Source organism: Oncorhynchus mykiss, chromosome 30 (genome assembly GCF_013265735.2).
Source record: "Oncorhynchus mykiss isolate Arlee chromosome 30, USDA_OmykA_1.1, whole genome shotgun sequence".
Classification (NCBI taxonomy): Eukaryota; Metazoa; Chordata; class Actinopteri; order Salmoniformes; family Salmonidae; genus Oncorhynchus; species Oncorhynchus mykiss.
This window is the reverse complement of record NC_050570.1, coordinates 2,622,725-2,640,862: the sequence shown is the minus strand read 5'-3', so window position 1 is coordinate 2,640,862 and position 18,138 is coordinate 2,622,725. Positions and strand designations below refer to the sequence as shown.

At 39.7% G+C, this 18,138-nt stretch overlaps 2 protein-coding genes across 6 annotated transcripts in view; one reads left to right on the top strand and one right to left on the bottom strand.

The window, feature by feature from the left end:
* Positions 1-11,106, top strand: part of lctlb (lactase-like b) — a 39,125-nt gene extending 28,019 nt beyond the window's left edge. For both annotated transcript variants that reach the window (XM_036968826.1, XM_036968825.1), the window contains exons 12-16: positions 1,544-1,670; positions 7,363-7,562; positions 8,189-8,252; positions 10,555-10,599; positions 10,877-11,106. In XM_036968826.1, the coding sequence (XP_036824721.1) occupies positions 1,544-1,670; positions 7,363-7,562; positions 8,189-8,252; positions 10,555-10,599; positions 10,877-10,992 (552 nt within the window). In that variant the 3' untranslated portion in view covers positions 10,993-11,106. The remainder of the gene's footprint in view (positions 1-1,543; positions 1,671-7,362; positions 7,563-8,188; positions 8,253-10,554; positions 10,600-10,876) is intronic.
* Positions 7,579-18,138, bottom strand: part of zwilch (zwilch kinetochore protein) — a 38,843-nt gene continuing 28,283 nt past the window's right edge. For 2 of the 4 annotated variants that reach the window (XM_036968823.1, XM_036968821.1), the window contains 3 exons: positions 16,958-17,073; positions 13,201-13,291; positions 7,579-7,748 (listed from right to left, as the gene is read on the bottom strand). In XM_036968823.1, coding sequence (XP_036824718.1) covers positions 13,206-13,291; positions 16,958-17,073 — 202 coding nt within the window. In that variant the 3' untranslated portion in view covers positions 7,579-7,748; positions 13,201-13,205. Of the gene's footprint in view, positions 7,749-13,200; positions 13,292-16,957; positions 17,074-17,825; positions 17,944-18,138 lie in introns of those variants that run through there. The other 2 variants (XM_036968822.1, XM_036968824.1) reach the window with 2 other exon arrangements.

The following is an 18,138-nucleotide window of genomic DNA, read 5'->3' as shown; positions in this document are numbered from 1 at the left end:
GTGGTAGACTATAACAGTTATTAATTCAGACCCATAACCATTCAGATGGTGGTAGACTATAGCAGTTATTAATTCAGACCCATAACCATTCAGACCCATAACCATTCAGATGGTGGTAGACTATAGCAGTTATTAATTCAGACCCATAACCATTCAGATGGTGGTAGACTATAGCAGTTATTAATTCAGACCCATAACCATTCAGACCCATAACCATTCAGATGGTGGTAGACTATAGCAGTTATTAATTCAGACACATAACCATTCAGACCCATAACCATTCAGATGGTGGTAGACTATAGCAGTTATTAATTCAGACCCAGAACCATTCAGATGGTGGTAGACTATAGCAGTTATTAATTCAGACCCATAACCATTCAGACCCATAACCATTCAGATGGTGGTAGACTATAGCAGTTATTAATTCAGACCCATAACCATTCAGACCCATAACCATTCAGATGGTGGTAGACTATAGCAGTTATTAATTCAGACCCATAACCATTCAGATGGTGGTAGACTATAGCAGTTATTAATTCAGACCCATAACCATTCATAACCATAACCATTCAGATGGTGGTAGACTATAGCAGTTATTAATTCAGACCCATAACCATTCAGATGGTGGTAGACTATAGCAGTTATTAATTCAGACCCATAACCATTCAGACCCATAACCATTCAGATGGTGGTAGACTATAGCAGTTATTAATTCAGACCCATAACCATTCAGACCCATAACCATTCAGATGGCGGTAGACTATAGGAGTTATTAATTCAGACCCATAACCATTCAGATGGTGGTAGACTATAGCCGTTATTAATTCAGACCCATAACCATTCAGATGGTGGTAGACTATAACAGTTATTAATTCAGACCCATAACCATTCAGACCCATAACCATTCAGATGGTGGTAGACTATAGCAGTTATTAATTCAGACCCATAACCATTCAGATGGGGGTAGACTATAGCAGTTATTAATTCAGACCCATAACCATTCAGATGGTGGTAGACTATAGCAGTTATTAATTCAGACCCATAACCATTCAGATGGCGGTAGACTATAGCAGTTATTAATTCAGACCCATAACCATTCAGATGGGGGTAGACTATAGCAGTTATTAATTCAGACCCATAACCATTCAGATGGTGGTAGACTATAGCAGTTATTAATTCAGACCCATAACCATTCAGATGGCGGTAGACTATAGCAGTTATTAATTCAGACCCATAACCATTCAGATGGTGGTAGACTATAGCCGTTATTAATTCAGACCCATAACCATTCAGATGGTGGTAGACTATAGCAGACCCCAACCATCAAATCAAGATATGTCTATTTGTATGCTTAAGAATGCTTTTAAATGACACTTCTGTTTTTTTGGCGGGAAACACCGGGTTACCCAGGGAGAAAATTTTATTTATTCTCGGGATGGAACATTTGTAAAAATAAATAAATGGGTAAATATTCAACCCTAGTTCAGACTGAGGATGACAGGAGTCTAAACTGACCGTCATGCTGACTTCTGTCTCTGTGTAGGCCCAGTACCGAAACCCGATGATCTACGTGACAGAGAACGGGGTGTCGGAGAAGATCACGTGTACTGAGCTCTGTGATGACTGGAGAATACAGTACTACAAGGACTATACCAACGAGATGCTGAAAGGTATCACTATTATACTGTAATATAACATATTACATTATAACATATTTAACAGTATATATATATATATATATATTACATTATAACATATTTAACAGTATATATATATATATATATTACATTATAACATATTTAACAGTATATATATATATATATATATTACATTATAACATATTTAACAGTATATATATATATATATATTACATTATAACATATTTAACAGTATATATATATATATATATATTACATTATAACATATTTAACAGTATATATATATATATATATATTACATTATAACATATTTAACAGTATATATATATATATATATATTACATTATAACATATTTAACAGTATATATATATATATATATATTACATTATAACATATTTAACAGTATATATATATATATATATATTACATTATAACATATTTAACAGTATATATATATATATATATTACATTATAACATATTTAACAGTATATATATATATATATATATTACATTATAACATATTTAACAGTATATATATATATATATATATTACATTATAACATATTTAACAGTATATATATATATATATATATTACATTATAACATATTTAACAGCGTATATATATATATATATATATATTACACTATAACATATTTAACAGTATATATAGTACTACAAGGACTATACCAACGAGATGCTGAAAGGTATCACTATTATACTGTAATATAACATATTTAACAGTATATATATATATATTTAACAGTATATATTTATATTTAACAATATATATATTTAACAATATATATATTTAACAATATATATATTTAACAATATATATATATATTTAACAGTATGTATATATATATATTTAACAGTATATATTACATAACATACAGTATATATATATATATATATATATATATATTTAACAGTATATATTACATAACATATTTAACAGTATATATATATATTACATTATAACATATTTAACAGCATTTGGGACAAGGCTAGCCTAAAACCATTTGAAACTGAACAAAAATATACATAACATAGTGTTGGTCACGTGTTCCATAAACACATAAAGCTTATATATAGATATATATTGTTTAAAATGTTGACCACAAATGTGTTTACATCTCTGTCAGTGAGCATTTCTCCTTTGCCAAGATAATCCATCCATCTGACAGGTGTGGCATATCAAGAAGCTGATTAAACAGCATGATCATTACACAGGTGCACCTTGTGCTGGGGACAATAAAAGGCCACTCTAAAATGTGCAGTTTTGTCACACAACACAATGCAACGGATGTCTGAAGTTTTCAAAGAGTGTGCAATTGTTTACTGCAGGAATGTCTACCAGAATTGTGGCCTGATAAATTGAATGTTCATTTCGCTACCATAAACGGCCTCCAACATCGTTTTAGAGAATTTGGCAGTACGTCCAACCGGCCTCACAACCGCAGACCACGTGTAACCACGCCAACCCAGGACCTCCACATTTGGCGTCTTCACCTGCGGCATGGTCTGAGACCAGCCACCATGACAGCTGATGTAACTGTGAGTTTGCACAACCAAAGAATTTCTGCACAAACTGTCAGAAACCTTCTCAGGGAAGCTCATCTGCGTGCTCGTCGTCCTCACCGGGGTCGTGACCTGAATGCAGTTCAGCGTCGTAACCGACTTCAGTGGGGTATTGCTCACCTTTGATGGCCAATCACGGATGAATCCTGATTTCAACTTTCCTGGGCAGATGGCAGTTTATGGTGTTGTGTGGACAAGCGGTTTGCTGATGTCAACGTTTTGACCAGAGATCCCCATGGTGACGGTGGGGTTATTGGTATGGACAGGTATAAGCTATGGACAACGAACCAAATTGCATTTTATCGACTGTCGTGCCATTTATCTGCCACCATCACATCCTGTTTCAACATGATAATGCACAGCCCCATGTTGCAAGTATCTGGACACAATTCCTGGAAGCTGGGAATGTCCCAGTTCTCCCATGGCCTGCATACTCACCAGACATGTCACCCATTGAGCATGTTGGGGATGCTCTGGATCAACGTGTTCCAGTTCCCACCAATATCCAGCAACTTCACACAGCCATTGAAGAGGAGTGGGACAACATTCCACAGGCCACAACCAACAGCCTGATCAACTCTATGTGAAGGAGATGTGTGGTGCTGCATGAGCCAAATGGTGGTCACACCAGATACTGACTGGTTTTCTGATCCACACCAGATACTGACTGGTTTTCTGATCCACACCAGATACTGACTGGTTTTCTGATCCACACCAGATACTGACTGGTTTTCTCATTCACACCCCTACCTTTTTATTAAAGGTAACTATGACCAACAGATGCATATCTGTATTCCCAGTCATGTGAAATCCATAGATTAGGGCCTAATGAATTTATTTCAATTGACTGATTTCCTCATCTGAACTGTAACTCAGTAAAATCTTAGAAATATAATGAATTGATGCATGTTGCATTTATATTTTTGTTCAGTGATGTTTTATTTGTGTGCGTGTGTTTACATAAATCTTAAATATATATATATATATATATATATATATATATATATATATATATATATATATATACACACACATAAGGTAAACTTACTAATATATACAGTTGAAGTCGGAAGTTTACATACGCCTTAGCCAAATACATTTAAACTCAGTTTTTCACAATTCCTGATATTTAATCCTAGTAAAAATTCAGTTTTAGGTCAGTTAGGATAACCACTTTATTTTAAGAATGTGAAATGTCAGAAAGATAGTAGAGAGAGTGATTTATTTCAGATTTGATTTTTTTTTCATCACATTCCCAGTGGGTCAGAAGTTTACATACACTCAATTAGTATTTAGTAGCATTGCCTTTAAATTGTTTAACTTGGGTCAAACATTTCAGGTAGCTTCCACAAGCTTCCCACAATAAGTTGGGTGAATTTTGGCCCATTCCTCATGACAGAGCTGGTGTAACCGAGTCAGGTTTGTAGGCCTCCTTGCTCGCACACACTTTTTCAGTTCTGCCAACAAATGTTCTATAGGATTGAGGTCGGGGCTTTGTGATGGTCACTCCAATACCTTGACTTTGTTGTCCTTAAGCCATTTTGCCACAACTTTTGAAGTATGCTTGGGGTCATTGTCCATTTAGAAGACCCATTTGCGACCAAGTTTTAACTTCCTGACTGATGTCTTGAGATGTTGCTTCAATATATCCACAATTTTCCTACCTCATGATGCCATCTATTTTTTGAAGTGCACCAGTCTCTCCTGCAGCAAAGCACCCCCACAACATCATGCTGCCACCCCCGTGCTTCATGGTTGGGATGGTGTTCTTCGGCTTGCAAGCCTCCCCTTTTCCTCCAAACATAACAATGATCATTATGGCTAAACAGTTTTATTTTTGTTTCATCAGACCAGAGGACATATCTTCAAAAAGTACGATCTTTGTCCCCATGTGCAGTTGCGAACCGTAGTCTGGCTTTTTTTATGGAGGTTTTGGAGCAGTGGCTTCTTCCATGCTGAGCGGCCTTTCAGGTTATGTCAATATAGGACTCGTTTTACTATGGATATAGATACTTTTGTACCTGTTTCCTCTAGAATCTTCACACGGTCCTTTGCTGTTGTTCTGGGATTGATTTGCACTTTTCGCACCAAAGTACGTTAATCTCTAGGAGACAGAATGCGTCTCCTTCCTGAGCGGTATGACGGCTGCGTGGTCCCATGGTGTTTATACTTGCGTACTATTATTTGTACAGATGAACATGGTACCTTCAGGCGTTTGGAAATTGCTCCCAAGGATGAACAAGACTTGTGGAGGTCTACAATTTTTCTGAGGTCTTGGCTGATTTCTTTTGATTTTCCCATGATGTCAAGCAAAGAGGCAGTGAGTTTGAAGGTAGGCCTTGAAATACATCCACAGGTACACCTCCAATTGACTCAAATTATGTCAATTAGCCTATCAGAAGCTTCTAAAGCCATGACATAATTTTCTGGAATTTTCCAAGCTGTTTAAAGGTGCAGTCAACTTAGTGTATGTAAACTTCTGACCCGCTGGAATTGTGATACAGTGAATTATAAGTGAAATAATCTGTCTGTAAACAATTGTTGGAAAAATAACTTGTGTCATGCACAACGTAGATGTCATAACCTACTTGCCAAAACTATAGTTTGTTGTGGTGTGGTTGTAAAACGAGTTTTAATGAGTCCAACCTAAGTATGTAAACTTCCGACTTCAACTGTATATATGTACTGTGCATTCAGAAAGTATTCAGACCTCTTGACTTTGTCCACATTTTGTTATGTTACAGCCTACAATGGATTAAATAAATCATGTTCCTATTCAATCTACACACCATACCCCATAATGACATCACAATACTCCATAATGACATCACAATACGTTACAGCCTCATTCTACAATGGCTTTAAAAAAAAGCAGCATGAAGCTGTGGGGATGTTTTTGAGCGGCTGAGAGACTAGTCAGGACCTCAGACTGGGGCGAAGGTTCACCTTCCAACAGGACAACGACCATAAGCACACAACCAAGACAACGCAGGGGTGGCTTCCGGAAAATTCTCTGAATGTCCTTGAATAGCCCAGCCAGAGGCCAGACTTGAATCCGATCGAACATCTCTGGAGAGACCTGAACATAGCTGTGCAGTAACGCTCCCCAGAGCGGAGAATAAATGGGAGAAACTCCCCAGATATAGGTAGTCAAATACATACCAAATTGACATATTTCAGTTTTTTAAAAATGTGCAACAATTTCTGAAAACCTGTTTTTGCTTTGTCATTGTGGGGTATGGTGTGTCGAATGATGAGGGGGACGATGATGTAATCCATTTTAGAATAAGGCTGTAACGTATTGTGATGTCATTATGGAGTATTGTGATGTCATTATGGGTTATGGTGTGTAGAATGATGAGGGGGACGACGACGACGATGTAATCCATTTTAGAATAAGGCTGTAACGTATTGTGATGTCATTATGGAGTATTGTGATGTCATTATGGGTTATGGTGTGTAGAATGATGAGGGGGACGACGACGACGATGTAATCCATTTTAGAATGAGGCTGTAACGTATTGTGATGTCATTATGGAGTATTGTGATGTCATTATGGGTTATGGTGTGTAGAATGATCAGGGGGACGACAACGACGACGATGTAATCCATTTTAGAATGAGGCTGTAACGTAACACAATGTGGGAAAAGGTAAAGGGTCTGAATACTTTCTGAATGCCCTGTAGTTGGTGTCTAATGTCGATGTTATATTGTATCATACCTCGGTCTCAATATGTCTTCCCTTTCAAAATGAAAAAGGTTAAAACAATTAAAATAAAATACTGTAATTCCAAACAAAATATCCACACCTCTACTTTGAATTTTAATCTGATGGGACTATTCCCAGTGTTTAACCACGACTCTTCAACAATCCCATATATGATACATTCAGTATTATTCAGTAACTAAAAACAGGGTCAATTTCAGTAAATCCTGAGTACCTTTTGAATTGAATATGGTATTGACCCCCAAAACCCCGACTTAAAAACCGTGTGATGTACTTCCGCTTTTTTGTTTTTGTTGCGACGACAGTGACGCGATTGCCGGCTTGACTTTCGAAACTTAAAAAAACAACAACAAAAAAACCAGACGATCTTGTTCTCCGCTCTGTTTTTTTTAGCCATCAAAGACGGAGTGAACGTGCGCGGCTACACGGCCTGGTCTCTGCTGGACAAGTTTGAGTGGGACGAGGGCTACTCCGAGAGGTTTGGCCTGTACTACGTAGACTTCAGGAACAAGAATAAACCACGTTACCCAAAAGCCTCGGTTCAGTACTACAAACGTATCATCAGCTCCAACGGATTCCCCAACCAGAGAGAGGTGAGAGCACGGATCATTTACTAGATCCTCATTTCAGTTAGATCTTTAATACAATCATATAAAACGCATTACAACAGCTTGATATTAAATATAAAACATGGAAATGTACATAGTTATACTGGTAGAAATGGATATACTGATATACGTTGCAAATAGAGCATTCCATATTCAGGTGAGGACATCATCCTGTAAAATATTGAGAAAGAGAGAGGGGAGGGGAAGAGAGAGAGAGAGGTTGGGGGGGAAGAGAGAGAGAGAGAGAGAGAGAGAGAGAGAGAGAGAGAGGTTGGGGGGAAGAGAGAGAGAGAGAGAGAGTGTACATAATTAGAATATGATGTGTGTATTCTATATTAACCCTAAACCATCCTAGTGTGTATCCTATATTAACCCTAAACCATCCTAGTGTGTATCCTATATTAACCCTAAACCATCCTAGTGTGTATCCTGTATTACCCCTCTATATTAACCCTAAACCATCCTAGTGTGTATCCTATATTAACCCTCTATATTAACCCTAAACCATCCTAGTGTGTATCCTATATTAACCCTAAACCATCCTAGTGTGTATACTATATTACCCTAAACCATCCCCGTGTGTATCCTCGTAACCCTAACCCATCGTACAGGTAGAGAATTGGAAGAGGAAGGCCACAGAGACCTGCTCTTCCAGTAACCAGCTCCTGGCTGCAGGTAAGTTCACATTAAAACATCCCCTTTAAAACATCCCTTTTAAAACATCCCCTTTAAAACATCCCTTTTAAAACATCCCCTTTAAAACATCCCTTTTAAAACATCCCCTTTAAAACATCCCCTTTAAAACACCCCTTTAAAACCTGTGTTCAATAAGAAGGTAGTAGGTGTGGGGCAAAGAAATAAAGATTCAGCCTCGTATCACCTCCCTAGATTGAGTGATACAAAGAAAATATGGGGGGCTAAACTTTCTGTTGGAAATCGAGGGCAGCTATGCAAACCGTTCTTAGTTATATAAATCACTGGTCAATTCGTATCCTATTACAATTCAATTCCAGCTAAATGACGATTATCAATACATCGTAGTAGCCTAATGATGAGTATAGGGAAGGTTTGAAGTAGAGCAGTGCCCTCCAACCCTGTTCCTGGAGAAAGACCCTCCTGTAGGTTTTAACTCCAACCCTGTTCCTGGAGAGAGACCCTCCTGTAGGTTATAGCTCCAACCCTGTTCCTGGAGAGAGACCCTCCTGTAGGTTATAGCTCCAACCCTGTTCCTGGAGAGAGACCCTCCTGTAGGTTATAGCTCCAACCCTGTTCCTGGAGAGAGACCCTCCTGTAGGTTATAGCTCCAACCCTGTTCCTGGAGAGAGACCCTCCTGTAGGTTATAGCTCCAACCCTGTTCCTGGAGAGAGACCCTCCTGTAGGTTATAGCTCCAACCCTGTTCCTGGAGAGAGACCCTCCTGTAGGTTATAGCTCCAACCCTGTTCCTGGAGAGAGACCCTCCTGTAGGTTATAGCTCCAACCCTGTTCCTGGAGAGAGACCCTCCTGTAGGTTATAGCTCCAACCCTGTTCCTGGAGAGAGACCCTCCTGTAGGTTATAGCTCCAACCCTGTTCCTGGAGAGAGACCCTCCTGTAGGTTATAGCTCCAACCCTGTTCCAGGAGAGAGACCCTCCTGTAGGTTATAGCTCCAACCCTGTTCCAGGAGAGAGACCCTCCTGTAGGTTATAGCTCCAACCCTGTTCCAGGAGAGAGACCCTCCTGTAGGTTATAGCTCCAACCCTGTTCCTGGAGAGAGACCCTCCTGTAGGTTATAGCTCCAACCCTGTTCCTGGAGAGAGACCCTCCTGTAGGTTATAGCTCCAACCCTGTTCCTGGAGAGAGACCCTCCAGTAGGTTATAGCTCCAACCCTGTTCCTGGAGAGAGACCCTCCTGTAGGTTATAGTTCCAACCCTGTTCCTGGAGAGAGACCCTCCTGTAGGTTATAGTTCCAACCCTGTTCCTGGAGAGAGACCGTCCTGTAGGTTATAGTTCCAACCCTGTTCCTGGAGAGAGACTCTCCTGTAGGTTATAGCTCCAACCCTGTTCCTGGAGAGAGACCCTCCTGTAGGTTATAGCTCCAACCCTGTTCCTGGAGAGATACCCTCCTGTAGGTTATAGCTCCAACCCTGTTCCTGGAGAGATACCATCCTGTAGGTTATAGTTCCAACCCTGTTCCTGGAGAGATACCCTCCTGTAGGTTATAGCTCCAACCCTGTTCCTGGAGAGATACCATCCTGTAGGTTATAGTTCCAACCCTGTTCCTGGAGAGAGACCCTCCTGTAGGTTATAGTTCCAACCCTGTTCCTGGAGAGATTTAGGCACCCGGATATATATATTACATTGACTTTATTAGTGTTATATATTATTATTATTATTATTATTATTATTATTATTATTATTAGTGGGATGGTACAGTATATTTCCATCTTGCCATGGGTCACCGTGTCTCTGTGGATGAGATCTATCTGTCGTGTGTTACTGTCTGTGTGGCTTAGTGGCTAAGGGTCTGGCTTGCCTTGCTATGTGAAGTTGAACTCTTGGGAGGGCCTTTAAAATCGATCCTTTGTGCAGAATTGTAAAAAAATCAGCTGCTTCGTCCTCTCTTAACCCCAGCAGCAGAGCATAAAGCATCCAACGGTTAAATCTAATCTTTGTATTGGAATTTGCATTCATTTCCGTTGGTCACAAAGAGTAGGCAGAGTATTTCCTAGTCTAGGATATTTCGAAGAAGTCAAACACTTGGGTCAAAAAAAGACACTAAAAACAGGGTGAGAACCAGCTTCATCTTGCTACAGATCAAAGAGTGAAAGCTGCTTTTGCCAAACAACAACACTTGACAGTGAGTGACCGCTAATGATTGCTAGGTGAACTGCTAGCCGATGCTACTAGCCACGGCATTGGCACGGCACTTCTCAAATGGGTTAACGTGCCTTTTGTCTGGGTTCAACTCTCCGTAATGCTTCTGTCTCTTCATTAGAGGAACAACGAAGTACTGCTGCCAATATACTAAGACTTATACATGGTAAGAAAATTATTTATATTTATATTTATATATATATATATATATATATATATATATATATATATATATATATATATATATATATTATATTTAAAAATAAAAAAAGACTTGATACATGATTAGAAAACATTCATAACATGTAAGGTTATACTTTTTTTGGGGGGGGGAGGAATGGTTAACCCTTTGAGTGCTGTGCTCTCTTGAGCCTTTATAAAAATACTGTTTTAGTGTTAAAGTAATCTGTGTAAAATGGTTGATGTGCCGATGTGTGTTGCAGACCCCCTGACCAGCCATATGGAGATGGTCACAGAGGTGGTGGTCCCCACTGTGTGTACCCTGTGTATCCTCCTCTCTGCGGTCTTCCTCATGTTCCTGCTGCGGAGACACAACTAGATATACTACTACTACACAACTAGATATACTACTACTACACAACTAGATATACTACTACTACACAACTAGATATACTTCTACTACACGACTAGATATACTACTACTACACAACTAGATATACTACTACTGCACTACTAGATATACTACACAACTAGATATACTACTACTACACAACTAGATATACTACAACTACACAACTAGTTATACTACTACACAACTAGATATACTACACAACTAGATATACTACTACTACACAACTAGATATACTACTACTACACTACTAGATATACTACTACTACACTACTAGATATACTACTACTACTACACAACTAGATATACTACTACTACACAACTAGTTAAACTACTACTACTACACAACTAGATATACTACTACTACACTACTAGATATACTACACAACTAGTTATACTACTACACAACTAGATATACTACTACTACACAACTAGTTAAACTACTACTACTACACAACTAGATATACTACTACTACACTACTAGATATACTACACAACTAGTTATACTACTACACAACTAGATATACTACTACTACACAACTAGATATACTACACAACTAGATATCCTACTACTACTACACAACTAGATATACTACCATTACTAGATATACTACTACAACACAACTAGATATACTACTAGATATACTACCACTTCTAGATATACTACTGCACAACTAGATATACTGCACAACTAGATATACTACACAACTAGATATACTACTACTACACAACTAGATATACTACTACTACACAACTAGATATACTACTACTACACAACTAGATATACTACTACTACACTACTAGATATACTACACAACTAGTTATACTACTACACAACTAGATATACTACTACTACACTACTAGATATACTACACAACTAGATATACTACTACTACACAACTAGATATACTACACAACTAGATATACTACACAACTAGATATACTACACAACTAGTTATACTACTACACAACTAGATATACTACTACTACACTACTAGATATACTACACAACTAGATATACTACTACTACACAACTAGATATACTACACAACTAGATATACTACACAACTAGATATACTACTACTACACAACTAGATATACTACTACTACACTACTAGATATACTACACAACTAGTTATACTACTACACAACTAGATATACTACTACTACACTACTAGATATACTACACAACTAGATATACTACTACTACACTACTAGATATACTACACAACTAGATATACTACTACTACACAACTAGATATACTACACAACTAGATATACTACACAACTAGTTATACTACTACACAACTAGATATACTACCATTACTAGATATACTACTACTACACAACTAGATATACTACTACTACACAACTAGATATACTACTACTACACTACTAGATATACTACTACTACACAACTAGATATACTACTACTACACTACTAGATATACTACACAACTAGATATACTACTACTACACTACTAGATATACTACACAACTAGATATACTACTACTACACAACTAGATATACTACACAACTAGATATACTACTACTACACAACTAGATATACTACTACACAACTAGATATACTACTACAACACAACTAGATATCCTACTACAACACAACTAGATATCCTACTACTACTACTACTACACAACTAGATATACTACTACTACTACACAACTAGATATACTACTACTACTACACAACTAGATATACTACTAGATATACTACCACTTCTAGATACACTACTACACAACTAATACTACTACACACAACTACTACTATTCACAACTAGTACTACTATTATTACTACTACTACAACACACATGCTTTATATAACCCCATGGACCTAGCAATTCCAACTTCTCAACCAGGTTAATGAAAAAAAGTTTGATGTGAAGTTAAATTAAGTCGTTTGCTTTATCCATAATATTTAGCTTATTGTACAGACCAGTCCATCAACTGATTCAGTTGAGACTTCCAAGGTAATGCACACGTTGACACGTTCACACACACACACAGCGAGGACAGAAGAGTAGCGACATGGATGATGGGATATTTTCATTTAGAAACACTTCAAAATTGTGTTGTTTAAAAAAAAAATATTACAAAAATAAACCATTAAAAAAATTAAAACATACTTTGATATGGTCTGTAGCGATGTTTGACTTACTGGATCTAAGCAGCAAAGTTGACCAGGCTGCAACACACCATGGTGGTGAAGTAGGCAGCGTCCTCGCTGTCGCCGTTCACCGTCGTCTCATCTGCAACACATTTAACCTTTAATTGCAAAAAGGGAAGACTTCACAGGGAAATCCATCTTTTGGAAGGGGAGCCTTGCTTCACAACAACAACAACAACATCTGAAAATACAAGCCTTCAGAATGTATTCAGACCCCTCGACTTATTCCATATTTTGTTGTGGTACAGCCTGAATTCAAAATGTATTAAAATGGATTTCTCATCCATTTACACACAATACCCCATAATGAAAGTGAAAACATGTTTTTTTTTGTTGACATTTTTGCACATTTATTGAAAATAAAATATGGAAATATCTAATTTACATAAGGTATTCCCACCCCTGAGTCAATACATATTAGGATCACCTTTGGCGGCGATTACAGCTGTGAGTCTTTCTGGGTAAGTCTCTAAGAGTGATTACAACTGTGAGTCTTTCTGGGTAAGTCTCTAAGAGTGATTACAACTGTGAGTCTTTCTGGGTACGTCTCTAAGAGTGATTACAGCTGTGAGTCTTTCTGGGTGAGTCTCTAAGAGAAATTACAGCTGTAAGTCTTTCTGGGTAAGTCTCTAAGAGCTTTCCACACCTGGATTGTACAATATTTGCACATTATTCTTTTTTTAAATTCTTCAAGCTCTGTCAAGTTGGTTGTTGATCATTGCTAGACAGACATGTTCAAGTTTTGCCATCGATTTTCAAGCCGATTTAACTCAAAACTGCAACTAGACCACTCAGGAACATTCGATGTCATCTTGGTACTCCGGCGTTGATTTGGCCTTGTGTTTTTGGTTGTTGTCATGCTGAAAAGGTGAATTTGTCTCCCAGTTTGTTGGAAAACAGACAACCAGGTTTTCCTCTATGATTTTGTCTGTGCTTAGGTCGATTCCATTTCTTTTTTTATCCTGACAAAACTCTGCAGTCCTTGCTGGTGACAAGTATGCCCATAACATGATGCAGCCACCATTATGCTTGAAAATATGAAGAGTGGTACTCAGTGACGCGTTGGATTTGCCCCAAACACAACATTTTGTATTCAGTACATAAAGTTCATTTCTTTGCCATATTTTCTGCAGTTATAATTTAGTGCCTTATCGCAAACATGATGCATGTTTTGGAATATGTTTTATTCTGTACAAGCTCCCTTCTTTTCACTCTGTCATTTAGGTTAGTATTGTGGAGTAACTACAATGTTGTTGCTCCATCCTCAGTTTTCTCCAATCACAGCCATTAAACTCTGCAAATGTTTATTAAAAGTCATTATTGGCCTCATTATGAATTCCCTGTGAGGTTTCCTTCCTCCCCGGTAACTGAGTTAGGAAGGACGCCTGTATCTTTGTAGTGACTGGGTGTATTGATACACCATTCAAAGTGTAATTAATAACTTCACCATGTCCAAAGGGATATTCAATGTCTGTTTTATTTTTTTACATTTTACCCATCTACCAATAGGTAGAAAACCTCCCTGGTCTTTGTGGTTGAAATTCACTTCTCGACTGAGGGACCTTACCGATAATTGTATGTGTGGGGTACATTGCACACAGAGTGAGTCCATGCAACTTATTATGTGACTTGTTAAGCAAATGTTTACTCCTGAACGTATTTAGGCTTGACATAACAAAGGGGTTGAATACTTACTGACTCAAGACATTTCAGCTTTTCATTTTTGATACATTTGTAAAAAAAAAAAATAATAATAATAATATTGTGTGTAGATCAGGTACAATATCTCAATTTAATCCGTTTTAAATTCAGGCTGTAACACATTCAGAAAGAAAGGGATGTGAAAACTTTCCCAAGGAAATAATAACAGTACAGGTGGGCTATGTACAGGTGCAGTAATCTGTGAGCTGCTCTGACAGTTGGTGCTTAAAGCTAGTGAGGGAGATAAGTGTTTCCAGTTTCAGAGATTTTTGTAGTTCGTTCCAGTCATTGGCAGCAGAGAACTGGAAGGAGAGGCGGCCAACGAAATAATTGGTTTTGGGGGTGACCAGAGAGATATACCTGCTGGAGCGCGTGCTACAGGTGGGAGATGCTATGGAGCTGAGATAAGGGGGGACTTTACCTAGCAGGGTCTTGTAGATGACATGGAACCAGTGGGTTTGGCGACGAGTATGAAGTGAGGGCCAGTCAGCGAGAGCGTACAGGTTGAAGTGGTGGGTAGTGTATGGGGCTTTGGTGACAAAACGGATGGCACTGTGATAGACTGCATCCAATTTATTGAGTAGGGTGTTGGAGGCCATTTTGTAAATGACATCGCCGAAGTCGAAGATCGGTAGGATGGTCAGTTTTACAAGGGTATGTTTGGCAGCATGAGTGAAGGATGATGTGTGTGCCATAGTCTAGTGTTTACACCAGAAGTTAATGGGTATCTGTAGGAGGAAGGTATATGGTGGGCGGGGGGGTGTGTCAATGAATGTTGGATGTGTACCGAGTGAAGGAAAGACGAGATCCCATCTTGGCGAGGCACTGATAAGGGTTGAGAGATGTGGTTTAGTGAGGAAAGGGGGCCGAAAGTCAGGTCAGGTCAGGTCACACTAAGAGGAGAAGGAACAATTCATTACCCGTGTGACTAAATTTCCTGCCTAGCAACAAAAAGATGTCATGTTTAGAGAGAAGGAGGAGATTCCACCTCAAATTGGGGTATAAATATATACTAGCACTTGGGGAACCATGTCTTTGTCTGTTCAGCTGTTCGATCCTTTGGGAGGAAATAAACTTTCATCGCGTCCGTCAATTTCTTGCTCTGATATTTCAGAACGTAACAAAAAAGGGCGTCGGCCCCTGAGTGAAAATCACATGACATCTTTTCTACTGCATCACGTCCAATGGCATCGCTCCAAATCGCAGCGGTTCCATCCTCGACGGCTGACGTGATCGGTTCCTTCCATCTTGAGAAACGGGTGTCGGGTTGGACGGCGCATCGCCAACGACGACGCGAGGAACTTTGTTCTGGTACACAGATTTTTTAATTTTTTTTTTTTTTTTTTAAAAGACGATTTCCACAAAGTGAGCGATAGCAAGGGGAAACGCTGCTGGTTTGACAGTCTGCCGCGCCTCTCGGTACCACTGTTGTTGCAGTCCAACTTCCTTTACACCGAGGGAGAGAGCATGAATTTGCACGTTCCATATAATGGGGTAACGATGAGTTGAAATCCACTAAACCTATTGCAGGGCTAGTTATCTATATTCTTACAAGGGCCAGATTTGGGTTATGACAAGGGTTATTTACAGGGGGCCCCAGATATGTTGTACATGAGGGTTACTCTTCCTAAGACGGATATAAAAATACAATTTAAATGTACAAACAGTTATACTCTTATGAAGTACTTTAATTCAAATTAAATGTTACTAAAAGTTTATTTTAAGTGTTTTAAGATAAGCCTAATTTGCTCCCACTCGGCTGGCTACTTGCTCCCACTCGGCTGGCTACTTGCTCCCACTCGGCTGGCTACTTGCTCCCACTCGGCTGGCTGCCGTCTCTACTTGGCTGGCTACCGTCTCTACTTGGCTGGCTACCCACTCTACTTGGCTGGCTACCCACTCTACTTGGCTGGCTACCCACTCTACTTGGCTGGCTACCCACTCTACTTGGCAGGCTACTGTTTCTACTTGGCTGGCAACTCCATGTGCTAGTGGAAGACACTGAGGACCTTTGATGAGAAGGGGGGGGGGGGGGGGTGTATTTCACCTGTTTCAAAGATGATGTGTTCCACCAGGGGCTTGTCACTCAGCAGCCAGGATGTCTTCACCTCTCTGGGGCCATTACCACTAGACACCTCCACCCCCCAGGACACCGCCTGCTCCCTATAGGGAACATACAGTACATTACATTACATTACCACTAGACACCTCCACCCCCCCAGGACACCGCCTGCTCCCTATAGGGAACATACAGTACATTACATTACCACTAGACACCTCCACCCCCCCAGGACACCGCCTGCTCCATATAGAGAACATACAGTGCATTACTAACCCTAGACACCTCCACCCCCCAGGACACCGCCTGCTCCCTATAGGGAACATACAGTACATTACCACTAGACACCTCCACCCCCCCAGGACACCGCCTGCTCCATATAGAGAACATACAGTGCATTACCACTAGACACCTCCACCCCCCCAGGACACCGCCTGCTCCCTATAGAGAACATACAGTGCATTACTAACCCTAGACACCTCCACCCCCCAGGACACCGCCTGCTCCCTATAGGGAACATACAGTACATTACCACTAGACACCTCCACCCCCCCAGGACACCGCCTGCTCCCTATAGGGAACATACAGTACATTACATTACCACTAGACACCTCCACCCCCCCAGGACACCGCCTGCTCCCTATAGGGAACATACAGTACATTACATTACCACTAGACACCTCCACCCCCCCAGGACACCGCCTGCTCCATATAGAGAACATACAGTGCATTACTAACCCTAGACACCTCCACCCCCCAGGACACCACCTGCTCCCTATAGGGAACATACAGTACATTACCACTAGACACCTCCACCCCCCCAGGACACCGCCTGCTCCCTATAGGGAACATACAGTACATTACATTACCACTAGACACCTCCACCCCCCCAGGACACCGCCTGCTCCATATAGAGAACATACAGTGCATTACTAACCCTAGACACCTCCACCCCCCAGGACACCGCCTGCTCCCTATAGGGAACATACAGTACATTACCACTAGACACCTCCACCCCCCAGGACACCGCCTGCTCCATTTAGAGAACATACAGTGCATTACTAACCCTAGACACCTCCACCCCCCAGGACACCCCGGGAAGAGTAGCTGCTGCCTTGGTAACAGGAACTAATGGGGATCCGTAATAAACGACAGGAAGAGTAGCTGCT